Raw genomic sequence first — 27,201 nt, 5'->3', positions numbered from 1 at the left:
ATAATACAGAATATAGAACTATAGAATCCATGTGTTTTTCCTTCTACTGTATTCTTTTAATTATCATTCTGTACACACCTATCCATTTCCTTTATTGGATGGCCTGCATTTAATAGCAATGTTGTCATGGAAACGAGACCCCACACACACACAAACACACAAACACACATATTCCTGTACAGGCCATATACTTAGCCGGTTATTGACTGATCTAGCTGCATCATTATGGGAGATCAGTCAACAACAACAACACGCCTACAAAATAGCAAAGACAAAAGACTGACTGGGAGCTCTGACAGACAAATGACAGTTCTCAGCTCACAGTTCTTTCATGGGCGGAGGAGGAATATTGTAAGGTTATGGCCTTTGTGTGTTGAAAATGACCAGGCCTAAGTGTCAAATAAATCCTGTGCCCTGCGGGTCAATTGTATTTTAGGAGCTTCGGTTCTGTTGTTATTTAGCTTCCTATAGGCCTACACTAAGGCCTGAACAGCCTACCTCAATACGAAGAAATACAGTAGGGAGTCTTTGCAGATTCTATTTGTGCATTCACTTTGTCTGCCTCCGACGAGCTGTCAAATCCAAAACAATCATTTGGTAGCTTAGTGGTTAAGAGCCTTTAGGCAATAATTGGAAGGTTGCTGGTTTGAATCCCCAAGCTGACGAGGTGAAAAATCTGTTGATTTGTACTTGAGCAAGGCATTTTTAACCCTAATTGCTCTGGATAGGAGTGTCTGCAAAAATGTGAAGGAGTTTTTGGATTTTCTCTGACAGATAGATATAGGTGTAGGTCCTTGGCCTATACTCTTTGTTATTAGCTCATCAGCAGAGCGCTGTTTTGGGTGGGAACTATTTGTGGTTGCACATGTGATTGTCTTCATGGGGACAGTGTTGCTATATGGCTGTGTATGAGCTGTATAGAGAGAAATGTCTTCATGTTTCCACACCATGACGTGGTACAGGGCTGTATAGATGGTTATGGCTTCATGTTTCCACACCATAACGTGGTCCAGGGCTGTATAGATGGTAATGTCTTCATGTCCCCACACCATAACGTGGTCCAGGGCTGTATAGAGAGTAATGGCTTCATGTTTCCACACCATAATGTGGTACAGGGCTGTATAGATGGTAATGGCTTCATGTTTCCACACCATAACGTGGTACAGGGCTGTATAGAGAGTAATGTCTTCATGTTTCAACACCATAATGTGGTCCAGGGCTGTATAGATGGTAATGGCTTCATGTTCCAACACCATAACGTGGTCCAGGGCTGTATAGAGAGTAATGTCTTCATGTCCCAACACCATAATGTGGTACAGGGCTGTATAGAGAGTAATGTCTTCATGTCCCCACACAAAAAACGTGGTCCAGGGCTGTATAGAGAGTAATGGCTTCATGTTTCCACACCATAATGTGGTCCAGGGCTGTATAGAGAGTAATGGCTTCATGTTTCCACACCATAACGTGGTACAGGGCTGTATAGAGAGTAATGGCTTCATGTTTGCACACCATGACGTGGTACAGGGCTGTATAGAGAGTAATGGCTTCATGTTCCAACACCATAACGTGGTCCAGGGCTGTATAGAGAGTAATGGCTTCATGTTCCAACACCATAACGTGGTACAGGGCTGTATAGATGGTAATGGCTTCATGTCCCCACACCATAACGTGGTCCAGGGCTGTATAGAGAGTAATGGCTTCATGTTTCCACACCATAACGTGGTACAGGGCTGTATAGATGGTAATGGCTTCATGTTTCCACACCATAACGTGGTACAGGGCTGTATAGATGGTAATGGCTTCATGTTTCCACACCATAACGTGGTCCAGGGCTGTATAGAGAGTAATGGCTTCATGTTCCAACACCATAACGTGGTCCAGGGCTGTATAGATGGTAATGGCTTCATGTCCCCACACCATAATGTGGTACAGGGCTGTATAGATGGTAATGGCTTCATGTTCCAACACCATAACGTGGTACAGGGCTGTATAGATGGTAATGGCTTCATGTTCCAACACCATAACGTGGTACAGCCGCCAAATGTTATATTCTCACCAAGTACATCAGTCTATTAAACACTGGTAGCTATGAGTCTATTACCAGTGTACACACACACACACACACACACACTTTGTTAGAACCATGTTTAGCACCGCCGTGCTGCTGTTGTAGGCCTAAGGCTCATTTTCCCATTTACCCCAAATTATGAAAGATAGAGAGATACAGATGGAGGATCTTAATTTAACCTATATGTTCGCTGAGCAACTGTTCGCTGCTCTGGCACCCCAATGGTGGAACAAACTCCCTCACGACGCCAGGACAGCGGAGTCAATCACCACCTTCCGGAGACACCTGAAACCCCACCTCTTTAAGGAATACCTAGGATAGGATATAGTAATCCTTCTAACCCCCCCCCCCCCTTAAAAGATTTAGATGCACTATTGTAAAGTGGTTGTTCCACTGGATATCATAAGGTGAATGCACCAATTTGTAAGTCGCTCTGGATAAGATCGTCTGCTAAATGACTTAAATTTAAATGTATATTGTCACAGCAAAATAATCCTGCAGCAATAGGATTTCAATGTTTAGTCCATAATGTTGATCAGTGATTAGGCTATTAGCTGGCCAAAAGTAGGCTACATGAAAAGTGCAATACTCTTAATATAAACGTGTGTTAGTGTGGGTTTTCAGTAACGTGTTAGTGTGTGTTTTTAGTAACGTGTGTTTTCAGTAACGTGTGTTTTCAGTAACGTGTGTTAGTGTGTGTTTTCAGTAACGTGTGTTAGTGTGTGTTTTCAGTAACGCGTGTTTTCAGTAACATGTGTTAGTGTGGGGTTTCAGTAACGTGTGTTAGTGTGTGTTTTCAGTAACGCGTGTTTTCAGTAACATGTGTTAGTGTGGGGTTTCAGTAACGTGTGTTTTCAGTAACGTGTGTTTTCACTAACGCGTGTTAGTGTGGGTTTTCAGTAACGTATGTTTTCAGTAACGCATGTTTTCAGTAACGTGTGTTAGTGTGTGGTTTTAGTAATGCGTGTTAGTGTGTGGTTTTAGTAATGCGTGTTAGTGTGTGTTTTCAGTAACGCGTGTTAGTGTGTGTTTTCAGTAATGTGTTTTCAGTAACGTGTGTTTTCAGTAACGTGTTTTCAGTAACGTGTGTTTTCAGTAACGTGTGTCAGTGTGTGTTTTCAGTAACGCGTGTTAGTGTGTGTTTTCAGTAATGTGTTTTCAGTAATGTGTGTTTTCAGTAATGTGTGTTTTCAGTAACGTGTGTTAGTGTGTGTTTTCAGTAACGCGTGTTTTCAGTAACATGTGTTAGTGTGTGTTTTCAGTAACGTGTGTTAGTGTGTGTTTTCAGTAACGCGTGTTTTCAGTAACATGTGTTAGTGTGGGGTTTCAGTAACGTGTGTTTTCAGTAACGTGTGTTTTCACTAACGCGTGTTAGTGTGGGTTTTCAGTAACGTATGTTTTCAGTAACGCATGTTTTCAGTAACGTGTGTTAGTGTGTGGTTTTAGTAATGCGTGTTAGTGTGTGGTTTTAGTAATGCGTGTTAGTGTGTGTTTTTAGTAATGCGTGTTAGTGTGTGTTTTCAGTAACGCGTGTTAGTGTGTGTTTTCAGTAATGTGTTTTCAGGAACGTGTGTTTTCAGTAACGTGTTTTCAGTAACGTGTGTTTTCAGTAACGTGTGTTTTCAGTAACGTGTGTTTTCAGTAACGTGTGTTAGTGTGGGTTTTCAGTGAATTTCTTTAAATCACAAAGCTCATCTACATGTCCTGTGGTGCAGGAAAATTCTCAGCAACAAAAGACTGATCAAATTAAGATCCTACATCTGTAGCTATATCTTGTATACACACTACACAGAACAGTTTTACACTGTGCCAAGGATATATCCCCATGTCATCAAAATGTGATTAAATCGTGTAGCTATTTTAGTTAAAAGATGACTAAGAGCTCTATTCAGTCTGTAAAGCTGAAGCGTTATAGATTATGCGATATACATGTAAAGGAGGGAGTGGAGGCAGCCTCATTAGGGGATCTAATGAAGTGATAGAAATGTAAAGGTAATTTCCGATTGAGCCGACATATGCAGCATTTACCGTGAATGCTGTCTCTGCTAACGATGGAACATTGCCTTTATATTTCAATCATCCTGTGAAGCTGAACTTCCGGGATGCGTATTGAACAGAGCCCTTATCTAAAATATGTGCATGTGTGAGTGACCGTGTCGCCAAGAAACATTTTTACAAGTTCCCATCATGCTGTTCGCCTGGTCCCAGATCTGCCTTTTACACTGTGCCAAGGATACATCCCCATGTCGAGTGCAACATCACTGAAACAAAGTTTTTTTGGGGGGGTGGAACTCAACATTATGGAAGGTGTTCATAATGTTTTGTACACAGCGTACTGTAGGATTCATATATTGCCTCATTGAATAAAGGGATTTTTTTTTTGTATATATTTTAATTTTACTAGGCAAGTCAGTTAAGAACAAATTATTATTTACAATGACGGCCCCTGAACTGCCTTGTTCAGGGGCAGAATGACAGATTTTTACCTTGTCAGCTCGGGGATTCAATCTAGCAACCTTTCGGTTACAGGCCCAATGCTCTAACCACTAGGCTACCTGCCGGAATGAATGTTTGTGTGTCCTATATCTTGCTCTTAGAAGCTCTCTGTGTGTCCTGTAGCCTGTGTCTGGCTGTTCTCTCAGTCAGGAAGCGAAAGGGGAGTGTTAAAGGGAAGCCTTAAATCATCAGAAGGACATAAGGTGACTGGAAACCGGGGAACGGGTTCAATTAAATGATTTATTCAACCTCAGTGCTTCGATTGCAGCCACTGCAATCCCACAACTTCCCTATGCAGGGCTATTTATAGCTTTAGCGTAAGTGTTTTTATCATGCTATGATTAATCTGTATTCTCCCTGCCAGCCATACTCAGTCATTGCATATGGAGAAATCTCCTGGGAAACGTAAGCACGATTGCCGCAGTGACACATCCACCGAAAGAAAAGGGACGCTATGAAAATCCTGAGTTCCGCGTTTTTTCTGCAGGCTTCTCAGATCAGTGATGGTTTGTGTGATACAGCTCAACGAGCTCTAGCGCTATCATATTCATCACATTCCACTAAGATGTCCTCTGCAGTTTATTGATGAAGAGACAGTCTGCTTCTTGTATGCTCACTACGAAACCAGACCAAGCAACCATGTAGAATCAAGTGACTAAATCTCAGCTCTAGAAAATAAAAGGAATCCTTATTTGGCATGTTCTTTGCAGTCTGTGTGTATATGTGTGTGTGTGTGTATGTGTGTGTGTGTGTATGTGTGTGTGTGTGTGTGTGTGTGTGTGTGTGTGTGTGTGTGTATGTGTGTGTGTGTGTGTGTATGTGTGTGTGTGTATAAGAAAAGAAAACATTAGGAACACCTTTTTTAATATTGATTTGCACCTCCCCCATTTTCCCCCCAGAACAGCCTCAATCCGTCGGGGCATGGACTCTACAAGGTGTTGAAAGCTTGGCACAGGGATACTGGCCCGTGTTAACTCCAATGCTTCCCACAGCTGTGTCAAGTTGGCTGGATGTCTTTTGGGTGGTGAACCATTCTTGACACACACAGAAAATTGTTGAGCGTGAAAAACCCAGCAGCGTTGCAGTTCTTGACACAAACCGGTGTGCCTGGCACCTACCACCATACCCCTTTCAAAGTAACTTAAATATTTTGTCTTGCTCATTCACCCTCTGAATGGCAACACATACAATCAAATTCAATCAAATGAAAGCCCCTTTTACATCAGCCAATGTCACAAAGTGCTATACAGAAAGAGAGAACGGGAGAGAATTAGAGAGAGCATACTTAAATTCACACAGGATATCGGATAAGACAGGACAAATACTCCAGATATAACAGACTGACCCTAGCCCCCCGACACAAACTATTGCAGCATAAATACTGGAGGCTGAGACAGGAGGGGTCAGGAGACACGATACCCCCGGACAGGGCCAACCAGGCAGGATATAACCCCACCCACTTTGCCAAAGCACAGCCCCCACACCACCAACTTACTAGCCTGAAACAAGGCCAAGTATAGCCCACGAAGGTCTCCTCCACGGCACAAACCCGAAGGGGGCGCCAACCCGGACAGGAAGATCTCGTCAGTTACTCAACCCACTCAAGTGACACACCCCTCCTAGGGACGGCATGGAATACACAATCCATGTTTCAGTAGTCTCAAGGCTTAAAAATCCTTCTTTAACCTGTCTCCTCCCCTTCATCTACACTGATTTGAAGTGGATGTAACAGGTGACATCAATAAGGGATCATAGCTTTCACCTGGATTCACCTGGTCAGTCTGTCATGGAAAGAGCAGGTGTTCCTAATGTTTTGTATACTCAGTGTGTGTGTGTGTGTGTGTGTGTGTGTGTGTGTGTGTGTGTCAAGCTCATCATCAGAACATACTCAATACACCACCGGTTTGGGTCCTATCTGGCTGTCTGTTTGACTATAGATTCCCACAAGCATATTGTTTCATTGTAGTAGCCGTCCCCATATATACTGTTCAATGAGTAAACCTAAATCCTACATTAGGCTCCTTTGCAGAGCTGAGTTAATGCTCTTGGTTTTCGACACCTTGTTCTGATGTAAAGTAGTTTATTGGTCTATTATTGAAACCCCGTTTGAGGAAGAATTCCCTTAACAAACGATGACATAAATAACTGCAATAACACTTGAAGAGGAGGAGCTGAGCAGAGACATGTAGGTCAAGTGAAAGTCAGGAAAAACCTGCTGATCCATATTAAATTATCAAAGTTTTAGTTTATGGGGGTGTGCTCGGTCCTCTTTTTCCTGTAGTCCACAATCATCTCCTTTGTCTTGATCACATTGAGGGAGAGGTTGTTGTCCTGGCACCACACGGCCAGGTCTCTGACCTCCTCCCTATAGGCTGTCTCGTTGTTGTTGGTGATCAGGCCTATTACTGTTGTGTCATCGACAAATTGAATGATGGTGTTTGGCTCGTGCTTGGCTGTGCAATCATGAGTGAACAGGGAGTACAGGAGGAGACTGAGCAAGCACCCCTGGGGGGCTCCAGTGTTGAGGATCAGCATGGCAGATGTGTTGCTACCTACCCTCACCACCTGGGGGCGGCCCGTCAGGAAGTCCAGGATCCAGTTGCAGAGGGAGGTGTTTAGTCCCAAGGTCCTTAGCTTATTGATGAGCTTTGAGGGCACTATGGTGTTGAATGCTGAGCTGTAGTTAATGAATAGAATTCTCACATACAGTTGAAGTCTGAAGTTTACATACACTTAGGTTGGAGTCATTAAAACTCGTTTTTCAACCACTCCACACATTTCTTGTTAACAAACTATCGTTTTGTCAAGTCGGTTAGGACATCTCCTTTGTGCATGACACAAGTAATTTTTCCAACAATTGTTTATAGACAGATTATTTCACTTATAATTCACTGTATCACAATTCCAGTGGGTCAGAAGTTTACATACACTAAGTTGACTGTGCCTTTAAACAGCTTGGAAAATTCCAGAAAATGATGTCAAGGCTTTAGAAGCTTCTGATAGGCTATTTAACATCATTTGAGTCAATTGGAGGTGTACCTGTGGATGTATTTCAAGGCCTACCTTCAAACGCAGTGCCTCTTTGCTTGACATCATGGGAAAATCAAAAGAAATCAGCCAAGACCGCAGAAAAACAATTGTAGACCTCCACAAGTCTGGTTCATCATTGGGAGCAATTTCCAAAAGCTTGAAGGTACCACGTTCATCTGTACAAACAATAGTACGCAAGTATAAACACCATGGGACCATGCAGCCGTCATACCGCTCAGGACGGAGACTTATTCTGTCTCCTAGAGATGAACGTATTTTGGTGCGAAAAGTGCAAACCAATCCCAGAACAACAGCAAAGGCCCTTGTGAAGATGCTGGAGGAAACAGGTACAAAAGTATCTATATCCACAGTAAAACGACATATCGACATAACCTGAACCATAACCTTATCGACATAACCTGAAAGGCCGCTCAGCAAGGAAGAAGCCACTGCTCCAAAACCGCCATAAAAAAGCCAGACTACGGTTTGCAACTGCACATCGTACTTTTTGGAGAAATGTCCTCTGGTCTGATGAAACAAAAATAGAACTGTTTGGCCATAATGACCTTCTTTATGTTTGGAGGAAAAAGGGGGATGCTTGCAAGCCGAAGAACACCATCCAAACCGTGAAGCACGGGGGTGGCAGCATCATGTGATGGGGGTGCTTTGCTGCAGGAGGGACTGGAAAATTATGTGGATATATTGAAGCAACATCTCAAGACTTCTGAATGGACAATGACCCCAAGCATACTTCCAAAGTTGTGTCAAAATGGCTTAAGGACAACAAAGTCAAGGTATTGTAGTGGCCATCACAAAGCCTTGACCTCAATCCTATAGAAGATTTCTGGGCAGAAATTTAAAAGCGTGTGCGAGCAAGGAGGCCTATAAACCTGACTAAGTTACACCAGCTCTGTCAGGAGGAATGGGCCAAAATTCACCCAACTTATTGTGGGAAGCTTGTGGAAGACTACCCAAAACGTTTGACCCAAGTTAAACAATTTAAAGGCAATGCTACAAAATACTAATTGAGTGTATGTAAACTTCTGACCCACTGCGAATGTGATAAATGTGATAAAAACTGAAATAAATCATTCTCTCTACTATTATTCTGACATTTCACATTCTTAAAATGAAGTGGTGATTCTATCTGACCTAAGACAGGGAATTTTTACTAGGATTAAATGTCAGGAATTGTGAAAAACTGAGTTTAAATGTATTTGGCTAAGGTGTATGTAAACTTCCGACTTCAACTGTAGGTGTTCCTTTTGTCCGGGTGGGAAAGGGCAGTGTGGAGTCCAATACAGATCACATCATCTGTGGATCTGTTGGGGCAGTATGCAAATTGGAGTGGGTCTAGGGTTTCTGGGATGATGGTGTTGATGTGAGCCATGACCAGCCTTTCAAAGCATTTCATGGCAACAGGCGTGAGTGCTACGGGTCGGAGGTCATTTAGGCAGGTTACCTTAGTGTTCTTGGACACAGGCACTATGGTGGTCTGCTTAAAACATGTTGCTATTACAGATTTGTACAGGGAGAGGTTGAAAATGTCAGTGAAGACACTTGCCCGTTGGTCAGCGCATGCTCGCAGTACATGTCCTGGTAATCCATCTGGCCCTGCGGCCTTGTGAATGTTGACCTGTTTAAAGGTCTTACTCACATCGGCTGCGGAGAGCATGTCTTCCGGAACAGCTGGTGCTCTCATGCATGTTTCAGTGTTATTTGCCTCGAAGCGAGCATAGAAGTAGTTTAGCTCGTCTGGTAGGCTTGTGTCACTGGGCAGCTCTCGGGCAGCTCTCGGCGGTTTGCAAGCCCTGCCACATCAGACGAGCGTCAGAGCCGGTGTAGTACGATTCAATCTTAGTCCTGTATTGACGCTTTGCCTGTTTGATGGTTCGTCACGGGATTTTTTATAAGCTTCCGGGTTAGAGTCCCGCTCCTTGAACGCAGCAGCTCTAGCCTTTAGCTCAGTGCGGATGCTGCCTGTAATCCATGGCTTCTGGTTTAGGTATGTACGTACCGTCACTGTGGGGACGACATCATCGATGCGCTTACAGTGGCTTGCGAAAGTATTCACCCCCTTGGCATTTTTCCTATTTTGTTGCCTCACAACCTGGAATGAAAATAGATTTTTGGGGGGTTTGTAATATTTGATTTACACAACATGCCTACCACTTTGAAGATGCAAAATATTTTTTTGCGTGAAACAAACAAGAAATAACACAAAAAAACAGACTACTTGAGCGTGCATAACTATTCACCCCTCCAAAGTAAATGCTTTGTAGAGCCACCTTTTACAGCAATTACAGCTGCAAGTCTCTTGGGGTATGTCTCTATAAGCTTGGCACATCTAGCCACTGGGATTTTTGCCCATTCTTCAAGACAAAACTGCTCCAGCTCCTTCAAGTTGGATGGGTTCCGCTGGTGTACAGCAATCTTTAAGTCATACCACAGATTCTCAATTGGATTGAGGTCTGGGCTTTGACTAGGCCATTCCAAGACATTTAAATGTTTCCCCTTAAACCACTCGAGTGTTGCTTTAGAAGTATGCTCAAGGTCAATGTCCTGCTGGAAGGTGAACCTCCATCCCAGTCTCAAATCTCTGGAAGACTGCAACAGGTTTCCCTCAAGAATTTCCCTGTATTTAGCGAAATCCATCATTCCTTCAATTCTGACCAGTTTCCCAGTCCCTGCCGATGAAAAACATCCCCACAGCATGATGCTGCCACCACCATGGGGATGGGGTGTTCTCAGGGTGATGAGAGGTGTTGGGTTTGCGCCAGACATAGCAATTCTTTGATTGCCAATAGTTCAGTTTTAGTCTCATCTGACCAGAGTACCTTCTTCCATTTGTTTGGGGAGTTTCCCACATGCCTTTTGGCGAACACCAAACACGTTTGCTTATTTTTTTCTTTAAGCAATGCCTTTTTTCTGGCCACTCTTCTTCCGTAAAGCCCAGCTCTGTGGAGTGTACGGCTTAAAGTGGTCCTATGAACAGATACCCCAATCTCCGCTGTGGAGCTTTGCAGCTCCTTCAGGGTTATCTTTGGTCTTTTTGTTGCCTCTGATTAATGCCCTCCTTGCCTGGTCTGTGAGTTTTGGTGGGCAGCCCTCTCTTGGCAGGTTTGTTGTGGTGCCATATTCTTTCCATTTTTTAATAATGGATTTAAATGGTGCTCCGTGGGATGTTCAAAGTTTCTGATATTTTTTTATAACCCAACCCTGATCTGTACTTCTCCACAACGTTGTCCCTGACCTGTTAGGAGAGCTCCTTGGTCTTCATGGTGCTGCATGCTTGGTGGTGTCCCTTGCTTAGTGGTGTTGCAGACTCTGGGGCCTTTCAGAGCAGGTGTATATATACTGAGATCATGTGACAGATCATGTGACACTTAGATTGCACAGAGTTGGACTTTATTTAACTAATTGTGTGACTTCTGAAGGTAATTGGTTGCACCAGATCTTATTTAGAGGCTTCCTAGCTAAGGGGGTGAATACATATGCACACACTTTTCCTTTTTTTTATTATTCTTTGAAACAAGTTACTTTTTTAATTTCACTTCACCAGTTTGGACTATTTTGTGTCCATTACATGAAATCAAAATCAAAATCCATTTAAATTACAGGTTGTAATGCAACAAAATAGGAAAAACACCAAGGGGGATGAAAACTTTTGCAAGGCACTTTATTGATGAAGCCAATTATTTATACATTTTACTGTTATTTAACTAGGCAAGTCAGTTAAGAACAAATTCTTATTTTCAATGACGGCCTAGGAACAGTGGGTTAACTGCCTTGTTCAGTGACAGAACGACAGATTTGTACCTTGTCAGCTCGGGGTTTCAATCTTGCAACCTTTCAGTTACTAGTCCAATGCTCTAATCACTAGGCTACGCTGCCCAATGATGTGGTGTACTCCTCAATGGCATCAGAGGAATCCCGGAACATATTCCAGTCTGTGCTAGCAAAACAGTCCTGTTGCTTAGCATCTGCTTCATCTGACCACTTTTTCATTGATCGAGTCACTGGTGCTTCCTGCTTTAATTTTTGCTTGTAAGCAGGAATCAGGAGGATAGAATTATGGTCAGATTTGCCAAGTAGAGGGTGAGGGAGAGCTTTGTATGCGTCTCTGTGTGTGGAGTATAGGTGGTCCAGCGTTCTTTTTCCTCTGGTTGCACATTTAACATTCTGATAGAAATTTGGTAAAACGGATTTAAGTTTCCCTGCATTAAAGTCCCCGGCTACTAGGAGCGCCGCCTCTGGGTGAGCATTTTCTTGTTTGCTTATGGCGGAATACAGCTCATTCGGTGCTATCTTAGTGCCAGCCTCTGACTGTGGTGGTATGTAAACAGCTACAGTGAGGGAAAAAAGTATTTGATCCCCTACTGATTTTGTACGTTTGCCCACTGACAAAGAAATGATCAGTCTATAATTGTAATGGTAGGTTTATTTGAACAGTGAGAGACAGAATAACAACAAAAAAATCCACAAAAACGCATGTCAAAAATGTTATAAATTGATTTGCATTTTAATGAGGGAAATAAGTATTTGACCCCTCTGCAAAACATGACTTAGTACTTGGTGGCAAAACCCTTGTTGGTGGCAAAACCCTTGTCAAATACTTTTTTCCCCTCGCTGTACAAAGAATACAGATGAAAACTCTCTCAGTAGGTAGCGTGGTCTACAGCTTATCATGAGATACTCTCCCTCAGGCAAACAATAGTTCATGACTTCCTTAGATATCGTGCACCAGCTATTATTTACAAAAATACATAGTCTGCCGCCCCTTGTCTTACCAGACGCCGCTGTTCTATCCTGCCGGTCCATCGTATAACCAGCCAGCTGTATGTTGATATTGTCGTCGTTCAGCCACGACTCCGTGAAGCATAAGATGTTACAGTTTTTAAATATCCCATTGGTGGTTTAATCTTACACGTAACTCGTCGAATTTATTCTCCAAAGATTGCACGTTTGCTAGCAGAATGGAGGGAAATGGGGGTTTATTCAATTGACTACGAATTCTCAGAAGGCAGCCCGACCTTCGGCCCCTCTTTCTCCACCTCCACGCAGATCACGGAGATCGGGGCCTGTTCCCCAGGAAGCAGTATATCCTTCGTGTCGGGCTCGTCAGAGTCGTGAAAGGAAAAAAAGGATTCTGCCAGTCCGTGGTGAGTAATCACAGTCCTGATGTCTAGAAGTTATTTTCGGTCTTAAGAGACGGTAGTGGCAACATTATGTACAAAATAAGTAAAAAAATAAGTTACAAACAACGCAAAAAATGAACAAAAAAACACAATCGGCTGGAGGCACGTAACACGTTTGCCTTCTTCTCCGCGCCATCTCTCTCTCTCTTGACAATGACTTTAGGAGTTGGTTATACAGCACAAACAGTTCTGTGATCAGTCTATCATGCTGTGGTTATTCACTGATTACAGGGATCATGTGGCTCTTTCAGTAAATCCAATGGGCGAGACTACTCGGAGGCAGATAGGTTATACAGCCCTCCGAGTGGATGTGAGTATGGGGCAAGGTGACTGTGCTGGTGTGATCACGTTCTCTGACTCTCTCACCGCTCTCTCTCTCTTACTGACTGGCTCAGACTCGCTCTCTCAGACTCGCTCTCTCGCTCTCCTCTCTCTCTCTTACTGACTCCCTCTGACTCTCTCTCTCTAACTTTCTCTCACCTCTCTCTCTCTCTCTCTGACTCTCTCTCTGACTCTCTCTCTCTTCTCCCTCTCTCTCTTACTGACTCACTCTCTCTCTCACAAACACACTCTCACCCTCCTTCCATCTCTCTTTTACTCACTCTTTAAGCTGTCTATGCTCTTCTTCCTTCACATCAGTTCTGGTGAATGTGAATTCTTGCGCATCTAGAATGAAGGTTTATTTGAACCTCCTCTGAGGAAGATAGAAGATGAGGTGTGAAGTTCCGCAGACCTCTCCACTCTGACTGATGCTTTCCCTTCCATGTAACCTTCCCCCTTCCTTTCGTCTTGTGCAAAACTATCTACTTCTACCTCCTCCATTGAAACCATCTGCCAGCCATGTATTCCTTTGACGATTTCGGGTAAGGATAATGCCTTTCTCACTGTGTTGCTTTTGTCTTGTCCGTTTGCCTCAGAATGTTCTGTTGATACAGTAGTATACTGTATGTTCAGGATAGATGAGAAATGGTATTGGTAGATAGTTCTTAGATACACAACTGATGTTGCCATTGTTGGGAATTTGACTATTCAGGTGTGAAGTGTATAAATCAGAGATGTGATTGGACAACGACGATAAGACAATAATATAGTCAGGGTTAGGACTCCTACTACCAGCAGGCTGGGTGGATCTCTAGATAGCATGGACTGAGGAGATTACAGAGACTGGGACCAGGGTTGGGGTTAATTCCATTTCAATTCTGTAAATTCAGGAAGTAAACTGAAATTCCACTTTCCAAAATGTTCTAATAGAGGAATATTGTAATTGGAGTAGGAATACTTCCTGAATTTAAAAGGAGTTGGCCCTGACTGTGACGTAGTAATTTGTGAGGACTGGATTTTTAGGGTTGTTTTCATCAAGTGCCAAACCGAAGAAAACTGAATTAAACAGGGAGTGAAAACCTGGACTTTTCTTTTTACGTTGTAAATATGTTTGCTACGGTGTGCCCTAATGAACACAACCCAGGTGATGTAGTCAGTATGAAGGAAGAATCACCTGAGGACGCTCTATGTGACATTGCTGGAATGGGGAATTTTGCTGTTTAATGACTCTCTAGCTAAGGGCCAATACCAGGATTCACTCACAGGACTGTGGACAAATGTTTTCTGTCAGTGTGTAGGGCATACAACTGACTGTATGCGCAATGATGACATAACTCATCTTTGGAGGGAGTGAGAGCTTTAGGAACATTGTCACTTGACAAACTAAATGCATTTACCCCCAAAGTGAACCCAGTTGAAGACCGCTCAACGGTTTAATGTTGTAATAACAAGCTTATAATATACTTATGAGCTTGTGAAAATATAATTCAATAAAGGTCCTTATAGAATGACAAGCATATCGTTTTTACTCTGGTCAGGATTCTGTTTACCTTGGCAGCCATTTTCCTGTCTGCATTCTGGAGGCACAACAGAGCTTGGCGTCCTTGGGGAGCTTTGCTGTTGCTGAACCTGCATTTATTGGCTTTAAAACTACCTCAGCCTCTCTCTCTTTCCTCTCTCCCTTCTATCTCTCAAACCCTAACTCCACCTGTCCCCTCTCAAACCATCTCTCTATCTCTAACGCTCTCCCTCTCTCTAACTCTAACCCCCCTCTCTGTCTCTCTCTAACCCTCTCCCTCTCTCTAACCCTCTCCCTCTCTCTAACCCCCCTCTCTGTCTCTCTCTAACCCTCTCTCTCTCTCTAACCCCCCTCTCTGTCTCTCTCTAACCCTCTCCCTCTCTCTAACCCCCCCTATCTGTCTCTCTCTAACCCTCTCCCTCGCTCTAATCCCCCTCTCTGCCTCTCTAACCCTCTCCCTCTCTCTAACCCCCCTCACTCCACCTGCCCTCTCTCTAACCCTCTCCCTCTCTCTAACCCCCCTCTCTCTTCCTCTCTTTAACCCTCTCCCTCTCTCTAACCCCCCCTCTCTTCCTCTCTCTAACCCTCTCCAGCTCTCTCTCTAACCCTCTCCCTCTCTACCTCTCTCTCAAACCCTCTCTCTGTCTAGCTCTCTCTCTAACTCTCTCTCTCTACATCTGCTATCCTCCTTACCTTTCAGTTGATGACTGACCATTAACATCAAACAGAAATTGTGCTAGCTACCGTAACTCCCCGGTGGGAGTGCTTCCTCAGACCCATAACTAGCCAGTTGCTACAGTACCAAAATGACTGCATTTCCCTTTAAGAATAAGGATTAGTGACAGATAGGGACCTGCCTGTACAGAGGGCTTGGGATGTAGGTGGGGGGAGGGGCTGTAGCCATGTGTCTACTACTTACTTAGCCCTTTCGTCGCCTTGGCGACCACAGACCACGTCATTACTGCAATTCCTTTCATCTTGGAAGACTTGTAGTCTACTGAGATTTACATTTACATTTAAGTCATAGAGATCATTCATCCATCTTTGATGTGTCTCGCTCCGATGTTTGATACCAACAACATCTTTGCCACAGGCTATATGTTAGTTAGTGAGCACCATAGATCGGTGTTGAAGTCCAGCTGGGTTTTTGGATTCCTGGAGTGACAGACAATGATAGTAATTTAGCTTGACAATGGCATAATGCAGCCTGGTGTGTCCCAAAGCTTTGTCCACCACTCCAAACTGAGGAGGACTTGTTTAACCAATCCTAACAGAGGAGGACTTGTTTAACCAATCCTTACTGAGGACTTGTTTAACCAATCCTAACTGAGGAGGACTTGTTTAACCAATCCTAACTGAGGAGGACATGTTTAACCAATCCTAACAGAGGAGGACTTGTTTAACCAATCCTAACTGAGGACTTGTTTAACCAATCCTCACTGAGGAGGACTTGTTTAACCAATCCTAACAGAGGAGGACTTGTTTAACCAATCCTAACTGAGGAGGACATGTTTAACCAATCCTTACTGAGGACTTGTTTAACCAATCCTAACTGAGGAGGACTTGTTTAACCAATCCTAACTGAGGAGGACATGTTTAACCAATCCTAACTGAGGAGGACATGTTTAACCAATCCTAACAGAGGAGGACTTGTTTAACCAATCCTAACTGAGGACTTGTTTAACCAATCCTAACTGAGGAGGACTTGTTTAACCAATCCTAAGAGGAGGACTTGTTTAACCAATCCTAACTGAGGACTTGTTTAACCAATCCTAACTGAGGAGGACATGTTTAACCAATCCTAACTGAGGAGGACATGTTTAACCAATCCTAAATGAGGACTTGTTTTCCCAATCCTAACTGAGGAGGACATGTTTAACCAATCCTAAATGAGGACTTGTTTAACCAATCCTAACTGAGGAGGACTTGTTTAACCAATCCTAAATGAGGAGGACATGTTTAACCAATCCTAAATGAGGAGGACATGTTTAACCAATCCTAACTGAGGAGGACATGTTTAACCAATCCTAACTGAGGACTTGTTTAACCAATCCTAACTGAGGAGGACATGTTTAACCAATCCTAACTGAGGAGGACTTGTTTAACCAATCCTAACTGAGGAGGGCATGTTTAACCAATCCTAACTGAGGAGGACATGTTTAACCAATCCTAAATGAGGACTTGTTTCACCAATCCTAAATGAGGAGGACTTGTTTAACCAGTTGAAAACAGCGATTAAACCCATAGTGGTGCTCTTGCCTCAGTGATTCCATGTCAACCAATCAGAATGTAGTGTACTGTAGCTATCAAAATTAGTATATCATACTGTAACTATCATAATGAGTGTAGCATACTGTAACTATCATAATGAGTGTAGCATACTGTAACTATCATAATGAGTATAGCATACTGCAACTATCATAATGAGTATATAATAATGAGTATAGCCTACTGTAACTATCATAATGAGTATATAATAATGAGTATATCATACTGTAACTATCATAATGAGTATATCATAATGAGTATATCATACTGTAACTATCATAATGAGTATATCATAATGAGTATATCATACTGTAACTATCATAATGAGTATAGCATACTGTAACTATCATAATGAGTATATCATAATGAGTGTAGCATACTGTAACTATCATAATGAGTGTAGCATACTGTAACTATCATAATGAGTATATCATAATGAGTATAGCCTACTGTAACTATCATAATGAGTATAGTATACTGTAACTATCATAATGAGTATATCATAATGAGTATATCATACTGTAACTATCATAATGAGTATATCATACTGTAACTATCATAATGAGTATATCATAATGAGTATATCATAATGAGTATAGCCTACTGTAACTATCATAATGAGTATAGCATACTGTAACTATCATAATGAGTATTTCATAATGAGTATAGCGTACTGTAACTATCATACTGTAACTATCATAATGAGTATAGCGTACTGTAACTATCATAATGAGTATGGTATGTAATGTTATTGAGTGTTTTCAGGGTTGGGGACAGATCATGGAATAACTCATTCATGTTATTGAGTGTTTTCATATCAAATCAAATTTATTTATATAGCCCTTCGTACATCAGCTGATATCTCAAAGTGCTGTACAGAAACCCAGCCTAAAACCCCAAACAGCAAGCAATGCATGTGAAAGAAGCACGGTGGCTAGGAAAAACTCCCTAGGAAAAACTCCCTAGAAAGGCCAAAAACCTAGGAAGAAACCTAGAGAGGAACCAGGCTATGAGGGGTGGCCAGTCCTCTTCTGGTTGTGCCGGGTGGATATTATAACAGAACATGGTCAAGATGTTAAAATGTTCATAAATGACCAGCATGGTCAAATAATAATAATCATAGTAGTTGTCGAGGGTGCAACAAGCACGTCCGGTGAACAGGTCAGGGTTCCATAGCCGCAGGCAGAACAGTTGAAACTGGAGCAGCAGCACGGCCAGGTGGACTGGGGACAGCAAGGAGTCATCATGCCAGGTAGTCCTGAGGCATGGTCCTAGGGCTCAGGTCCTCCGAGAGAAAGAAAGAAAGAGAGAAAGAGAATTAGAGAGAGCATATTTAAATTCACACAGGACACCGGATAAGACAAGAGAAATACTCCAGATATAACAGACTGACCCTAGCCCCCCGACACATAAACTACTGCAGCATAAATACTGGAGGCTGAGACAGGAGGGATCAGAAGACACTGTGGCCCCATCCGATGATACCCCCGGACAGGGCCAAACAGGCAGGATATAACCCCACCCACTTTGCCAAAGCACAGCCCCCACACCACTAGAGGGATGTCTCCAACCACCAACTTACCGTCCAAAGACAAGGCCGAGTATAGCCCACAAAGATCTCCGCCACGGCACAACCCGGGGGGGGGGGGGGGGGGGGGGGGGGGGGGGGGGCGCCAACCCAGACAGAAGACCACGTCAGTGACTCAACCCACTCAAGTGACGCACCCCTCCCATGGACGGCATGGAAGAACACCAGTAAGCCAGTGACTCAGCCCCTGTAATAGGGTTAGAGGCAGAGAATCCCAGTGGAGAGAGGGGAACCGGCAAGGCAGAGACAGCAAGGGTGGTTCGTTGCTCCAGCCTTTCCGTTCACCTTCACACTCCTGGGCCAGACTATACTTAATCATAGGACCTACTGAAGAGATAAGTCTTCAGTAAAGACCTAAAGGTTGAGACTGAGTCTGCGTCTCTCACATGGGTAGGCAGACCATTCCATAAAAATTGAGCTCTATAGGAGAAAGCCCTACCTCCAGCCGTTTGCTTAGAAATTCTAGGGACAATTAGGAGGCCTGCGTCTTGTGACCGTAGCGTACGTGTAGGTATGTACGGCAGGACCAAATCGGAAAGATAGGTAGGAGCAAGCCCATGTAATGCTTTGTAGGTTAGCAGTAAAACCTTGAAATCAGCCCTTGCCTTAACAGGAAGCCAGTGTAGGGAGGCTAGCACTGGAGTAATATGATCAAATTTTTTGGTTCTAGTCAGGATTCTAGCAGTCGTATTTAGCACTAACTGAAGTTTGTTTAGTGCTTTATCCGGGTAGCCGGAAAGTAGAGCATTGCAGTAGTCCAGCCTAGAAGTAACAAAAGCATGGATTAATTTTTCTGCATCATTTTTGGACAGAAAGTTTCTGATTTTTGCAGTGTTACGTAGATGGAAAAAAGCTGTCCTTGAAACAGTCTTGATATGTTCTTCAAAAGAGAGATCAGGGTCCAGAGTAACGCCGAGGTCCTTCACAGTTTTATTTGAGACGACTGTACAACCATCCAGATTAATTGTCAGATTCAACAGAAGATCTCTTTGTTTCTTGGGACCTAGAACAAGCATCTCTGTTTTGTCCGAGTTTAAAAGTAGAAAGTTTGCAGCCATCCACTTCTTTATGTCTGAAACACAGGCTTCTAGCGAGGGCAGTTTTGTGGCTTCACCATGTTTCATTGAAATGTACAGCTGTGTGTCGTCCGCATAGCAGTGAAATTTAACATTATGTTTTCGAATGATATCCCCAAGAGGTAAAATATATAGTGAAAACAATAGTGGTCCTAAAACGGAACCTTGAGGAACACCAAAATTTACAATTGATTTGTCAGAGGACAAACCATTCACAGAGACAAACTGATATCTTTCCGACAGATAAGATCTAAACCAGGCCAGAACTTGTCCATGTAGACCAATTTGGGTTTCCAATCTCTCCAAAAGAATGTGGTGGTCGATGGTATCAAAAGCAGCACTAAGATCTAGGAGCACGAGGACAGATGCAGAGCCTCGGTCTGACGTCATTAAAAGGTCATTTACCACCTTCACAAGTGCAGTCTCAGTGCTATGATGGGGTCTAAAACCAGACTGAAGCGTTTCGTATACATTGTTTGTCTTCAGGAAGGCAGTGAGTTGCTGCGCAACAGCTTTTTCAAAATTTTTTGAGAGGAATGGAAGATTCGATATAGGCCGATAGTTTTTTATAATTTCTGGGTCAAGATTCGGCTTTTTCAAGAGAGGCTTTATTACTGCCACTTTTAGTGAGCTTGGTACACATCCGGTGGATAGAGAGCCGTTTATTATGTTCAACATAGGAGGGCCAAGCACAGGAAGCAGCTCTTTCAGTAGTTTAGTTGGAATAGGGTCCAGTATGCAGCTTGAGGGTTTGGAGGCCATGATTATTTTCATCATTGTGTCAAGAGATATAGTAGTAAAACACTTTAGTATCTCCCTTGATCCTAGGTCCTGGCAGAGTTTTCAGGGTTGGGGACAGAGCATGGGACATCTCATCCACACAGTGTAGTTTAGAGACTACCCTCTGGCTCAGGTCAACCACCCACCATTACTCAAATCACTACACTCCAATGATATGGCATGGTACTAAACGTCTGCTGAGAGTGTGTTTTTTGTGTGTGTGCGTGGGTGGGTGCGTTGCATACGCGCCTGTGTGCTTGTGTGTGTATTTGTGTGTATGTGTGTGTGTATGTATATGTATGTATTTGTGTGTGTGTGTGTGTGTGTATGTATGTGTGTACGTAGCCTCATAACTGACTTGAGTGCCAGAGACAGATCAACTATATGTTTTTGACCTTATTCAGACGGATATCTTCTACAAGTTGACAAGAGCAAACACTCATGACCTCCATCATTATCCAGAGCCACTGCTGGAGGACACAGCACAGGGCATCCCAATCAATACGCTCTATAAGGACAGGCCACACATGTGCGGTCATGGCAACAGCTGGCTGATGGCTGGTTTAAGGTAGGGGCTATAGTAGACAATAGGGTGGGGACTGAGGGAGAGAGGGGTGTGCACCCTCCCCCTGCCTTAATCAGCAGGCTTTATGGAACCAGCTAGGACCCTGTGTGTGTGTGTGTGTGTGTGTGTGTGTGTGTGTGTGTGTGTGTGTGTGTGTGTGTGTGTGTGTGTTAGGTCTCCACCCTGTCACAGCTGGGGGTTGGGGTGGGATGTGGGCTAATCTCCCAGGGTCAAACTGCAGGACAACAGCAGGACAACAGTAGAACAACAGTAGAACAACAGCAGAACAACAGCAGAACAACAGCAGAACAACAGCAGAACAACAGCAGGACAACAGTAGAACAACAGTAGAACAACAGTAGAACAACAGCAGGACAACAGCAGAACAACAGTAGAACAACAGTAGAACAACAGCAGGACAACAGCAGAACAACAGCAGGACAACAGCAGGACAACAGTAGAACAACAGTAGAACAACAGTAGAACAACAGGACAACAGCAGAACAACAACAGAACAACAGTAGAACAACAGTAGAACAACAGTAGGATAACAGTGTTGTCCTGCTGTTGTTCAACAACAGGCCTTTCAGTATCACTCATATCTTTGTTGCTGGATCTGTGTCTACTCTGCACTCAGACTAGTGGGTTTTTATAATCAACTGTCAAGTTGTAGCCTGGTGGGTTTGTATAATCTACTGTCAAATTGTAGCCTGGTGTGGTGGGTTTGTATAATCTTTTGAGGTCATAGTAAGAGGATGATAAAACATCTGAGCTGTAGACTTACATTTCAAAGCTCCGTATGGCGTACTGGAAAGAAACACACCCAGCAATGTAAGACAGAGACAAAGTATTTTTGTTGTAAATAGAAGTGTTTTTTTCTCCATCGATATGGATATCCACCACCTCCATGCACAATGCTTCTACATGCCTCAGAGTGTCAGCGATTCTGGATTCTTCTACAGCAACTACTCAGCCAGGTTGGTTGTACATTCATTTGTTAACACTTCATGATAACTTTAATGAATAATCATAAATAAATGTTTTCTAAACAGTTCACAAGGCATTCATAAGCATGAATACGAATTTAAACACATGTATAGATCAAATCAAATGAGCAATTATAATGGCTTATTCATCAAATGTATTATGAAATGTAACCCATTTATTTTACTGTGACCAATTGGCAACTGTTAGGGAGGTTAATGAGAGTGAGTTAGTTATTCAACGCAAAAAGATTTAACTGTATAAACCTATAATGTTAATGGCACAGTAGCTTCTAATGCAGTGTTTACCAACTCCAGTCCTCGAGTACCTACAACAGTACACATTTTCGTTGTAGCCCTGGACAAAAACTCCTCATTCAACTCATCTACTCATTCAAAATGTGTACCATTGGGGGTACTCCAGGACCAGGGTTGGAAAACACTGTTTTATTGCATACAGCAGCAAATCCCCTAGTAAATGAATCCTAAATAATCTGAATTAATTTAGAATATTCTTGTTATTGAGTGAAAGGCTTATTTGTACTGTCGTTAGTAGTTGGAGTGCTGAGTTTTTTTCAGTACACATACAAGCATAAAAATAGAATTAACATGAATAGAAATAGAATTAACATTCTACATGCAAAAACGATTATCAGGCGTTGGTTGAGAAAGCCTTCTGTGGAATTAAGTTGTTGGCACGGTAACTCTCCTCTCTGTAGTTATAATGTTGTTGAGAGCAGTAGCAACACTTTTGCAGTTCTCCATGGCTAATGTTAATATGAGGATGACGTTGTTGATGCACTTATTAATGAAGCCGGTCACTGATGTGGTAAACTCCTCAATGCCATCAGATGAATCCCGGAACATATTCCAGTCTGTGCTATGAAACAGTCCTATAGCTTAGCATCCGCTTCATCGGACCACTTCTGAATTGAGCGTGCCACTAGTACTTCCTGTTTGTGTTTCTTTTTTTGTAAGCAGGAATCAGGAGGATCGAGTTATGGTCAGATTTGCCAAATAGAGGGTGAGAGAGAGCTTTCTATGTGTCTCTGTGTGTGGAGTAAAGGTGATCTAGAGTTTGTATGAGTCTCTGTGTGTGCAGTAAAGTTGGTCTAGAGTTTTTTCGCCTCTAGTTGCACAGGTGACATGCAGGTAGAAATTAGGTAAAGGTGGCGGGTGGGTGAGTGAACAAGTACATGTGTACGTGCTTGTATTAAATGTAGCATCACAAATGGTTACAAGGTGTGTGTGTGTGTGTGTGTGTGTGTGTGTGTGTGTGTGTGTGTGTGTGTGTGTGTGTGTGAACAAGTACATGTGTGCGTGGTTGTATTGAGTTTAGCATCACTAATGGTTTTAATGCATGAGACCTTTTTGCAGGGACATTTAGCTAACAACATATCTAAATACACCTCTGCTGTTTTCAACCAAGATCTCAGCGATCACTGCCTCATTGCCTGCATCCGTAATGGGTCAGCAGTCAAACGACCTCCACTCATCACTGTCAAACGCTCCCTGAAACACTTCAGCGAGCAAGCCTTTCTAATCGACCTGGCCCGGGTATCCTGGAAGGATATCGACCTCATCCCGTCAGTAGAGGATGCCTGGTTATTTTTTTTAAATGCCTTGCTCTCCATCTTAAATAAGCATGCCCCATTCAAGAAATTTAGAACCAGGAACAGATATAGCCCTTGGTTCTCTCCAGACCTGACTGCCCTTGACCAGCACAAAAACATCCTGTGGCGTTCAGCCCCCGAGATATGCAACTTTTCAGGGAAGTTAGAAACCAATATACACAGGCAGTTAGAAAAGCCAAGGCTAGCTTTATCAAGCAGAAATTTGTTTCCTGCAACACAAACTCAAAAATGTTCTGGGACACTGTAAAGTCCATGGAGAATAAGAACACCTCCTCCCAGCTGCCCACAGCACTGAGGATAGGAAACTCTGTCACCACCGATAAATCCACTATAATTGAGAATTTCAACAAGCATTTTTCTACGGCTGCCATGCTTTCCACCTGGCTACCCCTACCGCGGTCAACAGCACTGCACCCCCACAGCTACTCGCCCAAGCCTTCCCCATTTCTCCTTCTCCCAAATCCAGTCAGCCGATGTTCTGAAAGAGCTGCAAAATCTGGACCCTTACAAATAAGCCAGGCTAGACAATCTGGACCCTTTCTTTCTAAAATTATCTGCCAAAATTGTTGCAACCCCTATTACTAGCCTGTTCAACCTCTCTTTCGTGTCATCTGAGATTCCCAAAGATTGGAAAGCAGCTGCGGTCATCCCCCTCTTCAAAGGGGGACACACTCTTGACCCAAACTGCTACAGACCCATATCTATCCTACCCTACCTTTCTAAGGTCTTCGAAAGCCAAGTCAACAAACAGATTACCGACCATTTCGAATCTCACCGCACCTTCTCCGCTATGCAATCTGGTTTCAGAGCTGGTCATCCACTCTCAAGGTCCTAAACAATATCGTAACCGCCATCGATAAGAAACAATACTGTGCTGCCGTATTCATTGACCTGGCCAAGGCTTTCGACTCTGTCAATCACCATATCCTCATCGGCAGACTCAGTAGCCTTGGTTTCTCAAATGATTGCCTCGCCTGGTGCTCAAACTACTTCTCTGATAGAGTTCAATGTGTCAAATCGGAGGGCCTGTTGTCCGGGCCTCTGGCAGTCTCTATGGGGGTGCCACAGGGTTCAATTCTTGGGCCGACTCTTTTCTCTGTATACATCAATGATGTCGCTCTTGCTGCTGGTGAGTCTCTGATCCACCTCTACGCAGACGATACCATTCTGTATACTTCTGGCCCTTCTTTGGACACTGTGTTAACAACCCTCCAGACGAGCTTCAATGCCATACAACTCTCCTTCCGTGGCCTCCAACTGCTCTTAAATACAAGTAAAACTAAATGCATGCTCTTCAACCGATCGCTGCCCGCACCTGCCCGCCCGTCCAGCATCACTACTCTGGACGGTTCTAACTTAGAATATGTGTACAACTACAAATACCTAGGTGTCTGGTTAGACTGTAAACTCTCCTTCCAGACTCACATCAAACATCTCCAATCCAAAGTTAAATCTAGAATAGGCTTACTATTTCGCAACATAGCATCCTTCACTCATGCTGCCAAACATACCCTTGTAAAACTGACCATCCTACCGATCCTCGACTTCGGCGATGTCATTTACAAAATAGCCTCGAATACCCTACTCAATAAACCGGATGCAGTCTATCACAGTGCCATCTGTTTTGTCACCAAAGCCCCATATACTACCCACCACTGTGCCCTGTACGCTCTCGTTGGCTGGCCCTCGCTTCATACTCGTCGCCAAACCCACTGACTCCAGGTCATCTACAAGACCCTGCTAGGTAAAGTCCCCCCATATCTCAGCTCACTGGTCACCATAGCAGCACCCACCTGTAGCACGCGCTCCAGCAGGTATATCTCTCTGGTCACCCCCAAAGCCAATTCCTCCTTTGGCCGTCTCTCCTTCCAGTTCTCTGCTGCCAATGACTGGAACCAACTACAAAAATCTCTGAAACTGGAAACACTTATCTCCCTCACTAGCTTTAAGCACCAGCTGTCAGAGCAGCTCACAGATCACTGCACCTGTACATAGCCCATCTATAATTTAGCCCAAACAACTACCGCTTCCCCTACTGTATTTATTTATTTATTTTGCTCCTTTGCACCCAATTATTTCTATTTCTACTTTCTTCCACTACAAATCTACCATTCCAGTGTTTTACTTGCTATATTGTATTTACTTTGCCACCATGGCCTTTTTTTGCCTTTACCTCCCTTATCTCACCTCCTTTGCTCACATTTTATATAGACTTATTTTTCTACTGTATTATTGACTGTATGTTTGTTTTACTCCATGTGTAACTCTGTGTTGTTGTATGTGTCTAACTGCTTTGCTTTATCTTGGCCAGGTCGCAATTGTAAATGAGAACTTGTTCTCAACTTGCCTACCTGGTTAAATAAAGGTGAAATAAAAAATAAAATAAAAAATATGCACATTAATGGAGAAGCAGGAAAATACCATTAAGGGCCACATCTCTCTCTCCTGTTTGTGGCTTAATTCTCGTTCATTCAGCGTGCTGTACTTTAACATGTAAGATCGTTGGGGGTAGGCTAAAACATTCAGCTTGTCAGACATGTGGTGGACAGAGTGATTCCTAGGGATCGAAGTTGGAGCTTGCTGACATAGATTAGAGTTTCTACGTCTTGTTGTGACATAGATTAGAGTTTCTACGTCTTGTTGGCTGAATATGCATTGCATTAGTGAGCACACACTTAATATGTTTACTGCTCAGTTTATAGTTGTGAAAATCCTCATGCTTTATGGCCATATTGGAAATAGACTAAAAGGAGTTCCCACATCATTGTCTAAAAATGGTCTTGACAGTATGTCTATCCATTTTTTATATAATCACACTGGCTACCAAGTCTTCCACCAAATAAAAAGGTATTTGTCACATGTGCTGAATACAGTGAAATGCTGAATACAACAGGTCTAGACCTTACAGTGAAATGCTTACTTACAAGCCTTTAACCAACAATGCAGTTTTAAGAAAAATAAGTGTTCAAGCTTTTACTAAAATTAACTGAAGTAAAAAAATGATGTATATACTGTAGTCCTCTGTCCTTACAGGACTCCCTTCCAGCTGGAATTTCTCTGTGCTGAGATTACGGCCTTGTGCTTGTGTGAGAGTTAAAGCCTAGATAATTTAGCTTTAAGACGGGAGTGAGGTAACGATCTCCTCGGAAGTCGCCTGTAATCCCGCCACTGAGACGTTCTCTCACAGCTGGTGTGTGTGAGAGTGCGCGCGCGTGTGTGTGTGGTGGAGCCGCCCCAAAAGGATTATACTGCACTGCACTCTGGGGAAAAAAGACTAGAGTGCATCACCCACTCTATCCCCTCCCTGCTGCCCTCTCTCTAATAACAGGGTAGGAACTAAACATCACATTTTTCAACTCATTCACCAAAATGTGCAGGGTGCCGCTCACAGCCATAAATATCCTCGTCGTTATTTTGAGTTCATGCCATACACCAGCTGTATGTTCAGGAGCTTAGTGTTCTATGCCATTGCAACACGTGGAGGATCAGTTAGAAGCTTATGTTTTATTGCAATTTGTAGGGAGCTTTATGGCTGAATGCACCATAACACTTCTGACTTTACCAACATCTCTTGATAGCAGCTCACAATTCCACACAAATGTCCTTGTCCATTCATTAACAAAACAAAACAAACAAAGAAAGGAACGTAGTCCGTATGGTCAAACGCACATCACA

At 43.1% G+C, this 27,201-nt stretch overlaps 1 protein-coding gene across 5 annotated transcripts in view; it reads left to right on the top strand.

Annotated features, from left to right (window-relative positions):
• Window positions 1-27,201, top strand: part of LOC115172918 (ena/VASP-like protein) — a 69,599-nt gene that overhangs the window by 708 nt on the left and 41,690 nt on the right. The window contains exon 1 of one of the 5 annotated variants that reach the window (XM_029730787.1): window positions 21,444-21,886. The exons of 1 other annotated variant lie outside the window; for it this stretch is intronic. In XM_029730787.1, the coding sequence (XP_029586647.1) occupies window positions 21,798-21,886 (89 nt within the window). In that variant the 5' untranslated portion in view covers window positions 21,444-21,797. Of the gene's footprint in view, window positions 1-21,443; window positions 21,887-27,201 lie in introns of those variants that run through there. 3 more of the 5 variants (XM_029730788.1, XM_029730790.1, XM_029730792.1) reach the window with 3 other exon arrangements.

Source organism: Salmo trutta, chromosome 33 (genome assembly GCF_901001165.1).
Source record: "Salmo trutta chromosome 33, fSalTru1.1, whole genome shotgun sequence".
Lineage (NCBI taxonomy): Eukaryota > Metazoa > Chordata > Actinopteri > Salmoniformes > Salmonidae > Salmo > Salmo trutta.
The sequence above is the reverse complement of the archived record's forward strand: the minus strand, read 5'-3'. Positions and strand labels throughout refer to the sequence as shown.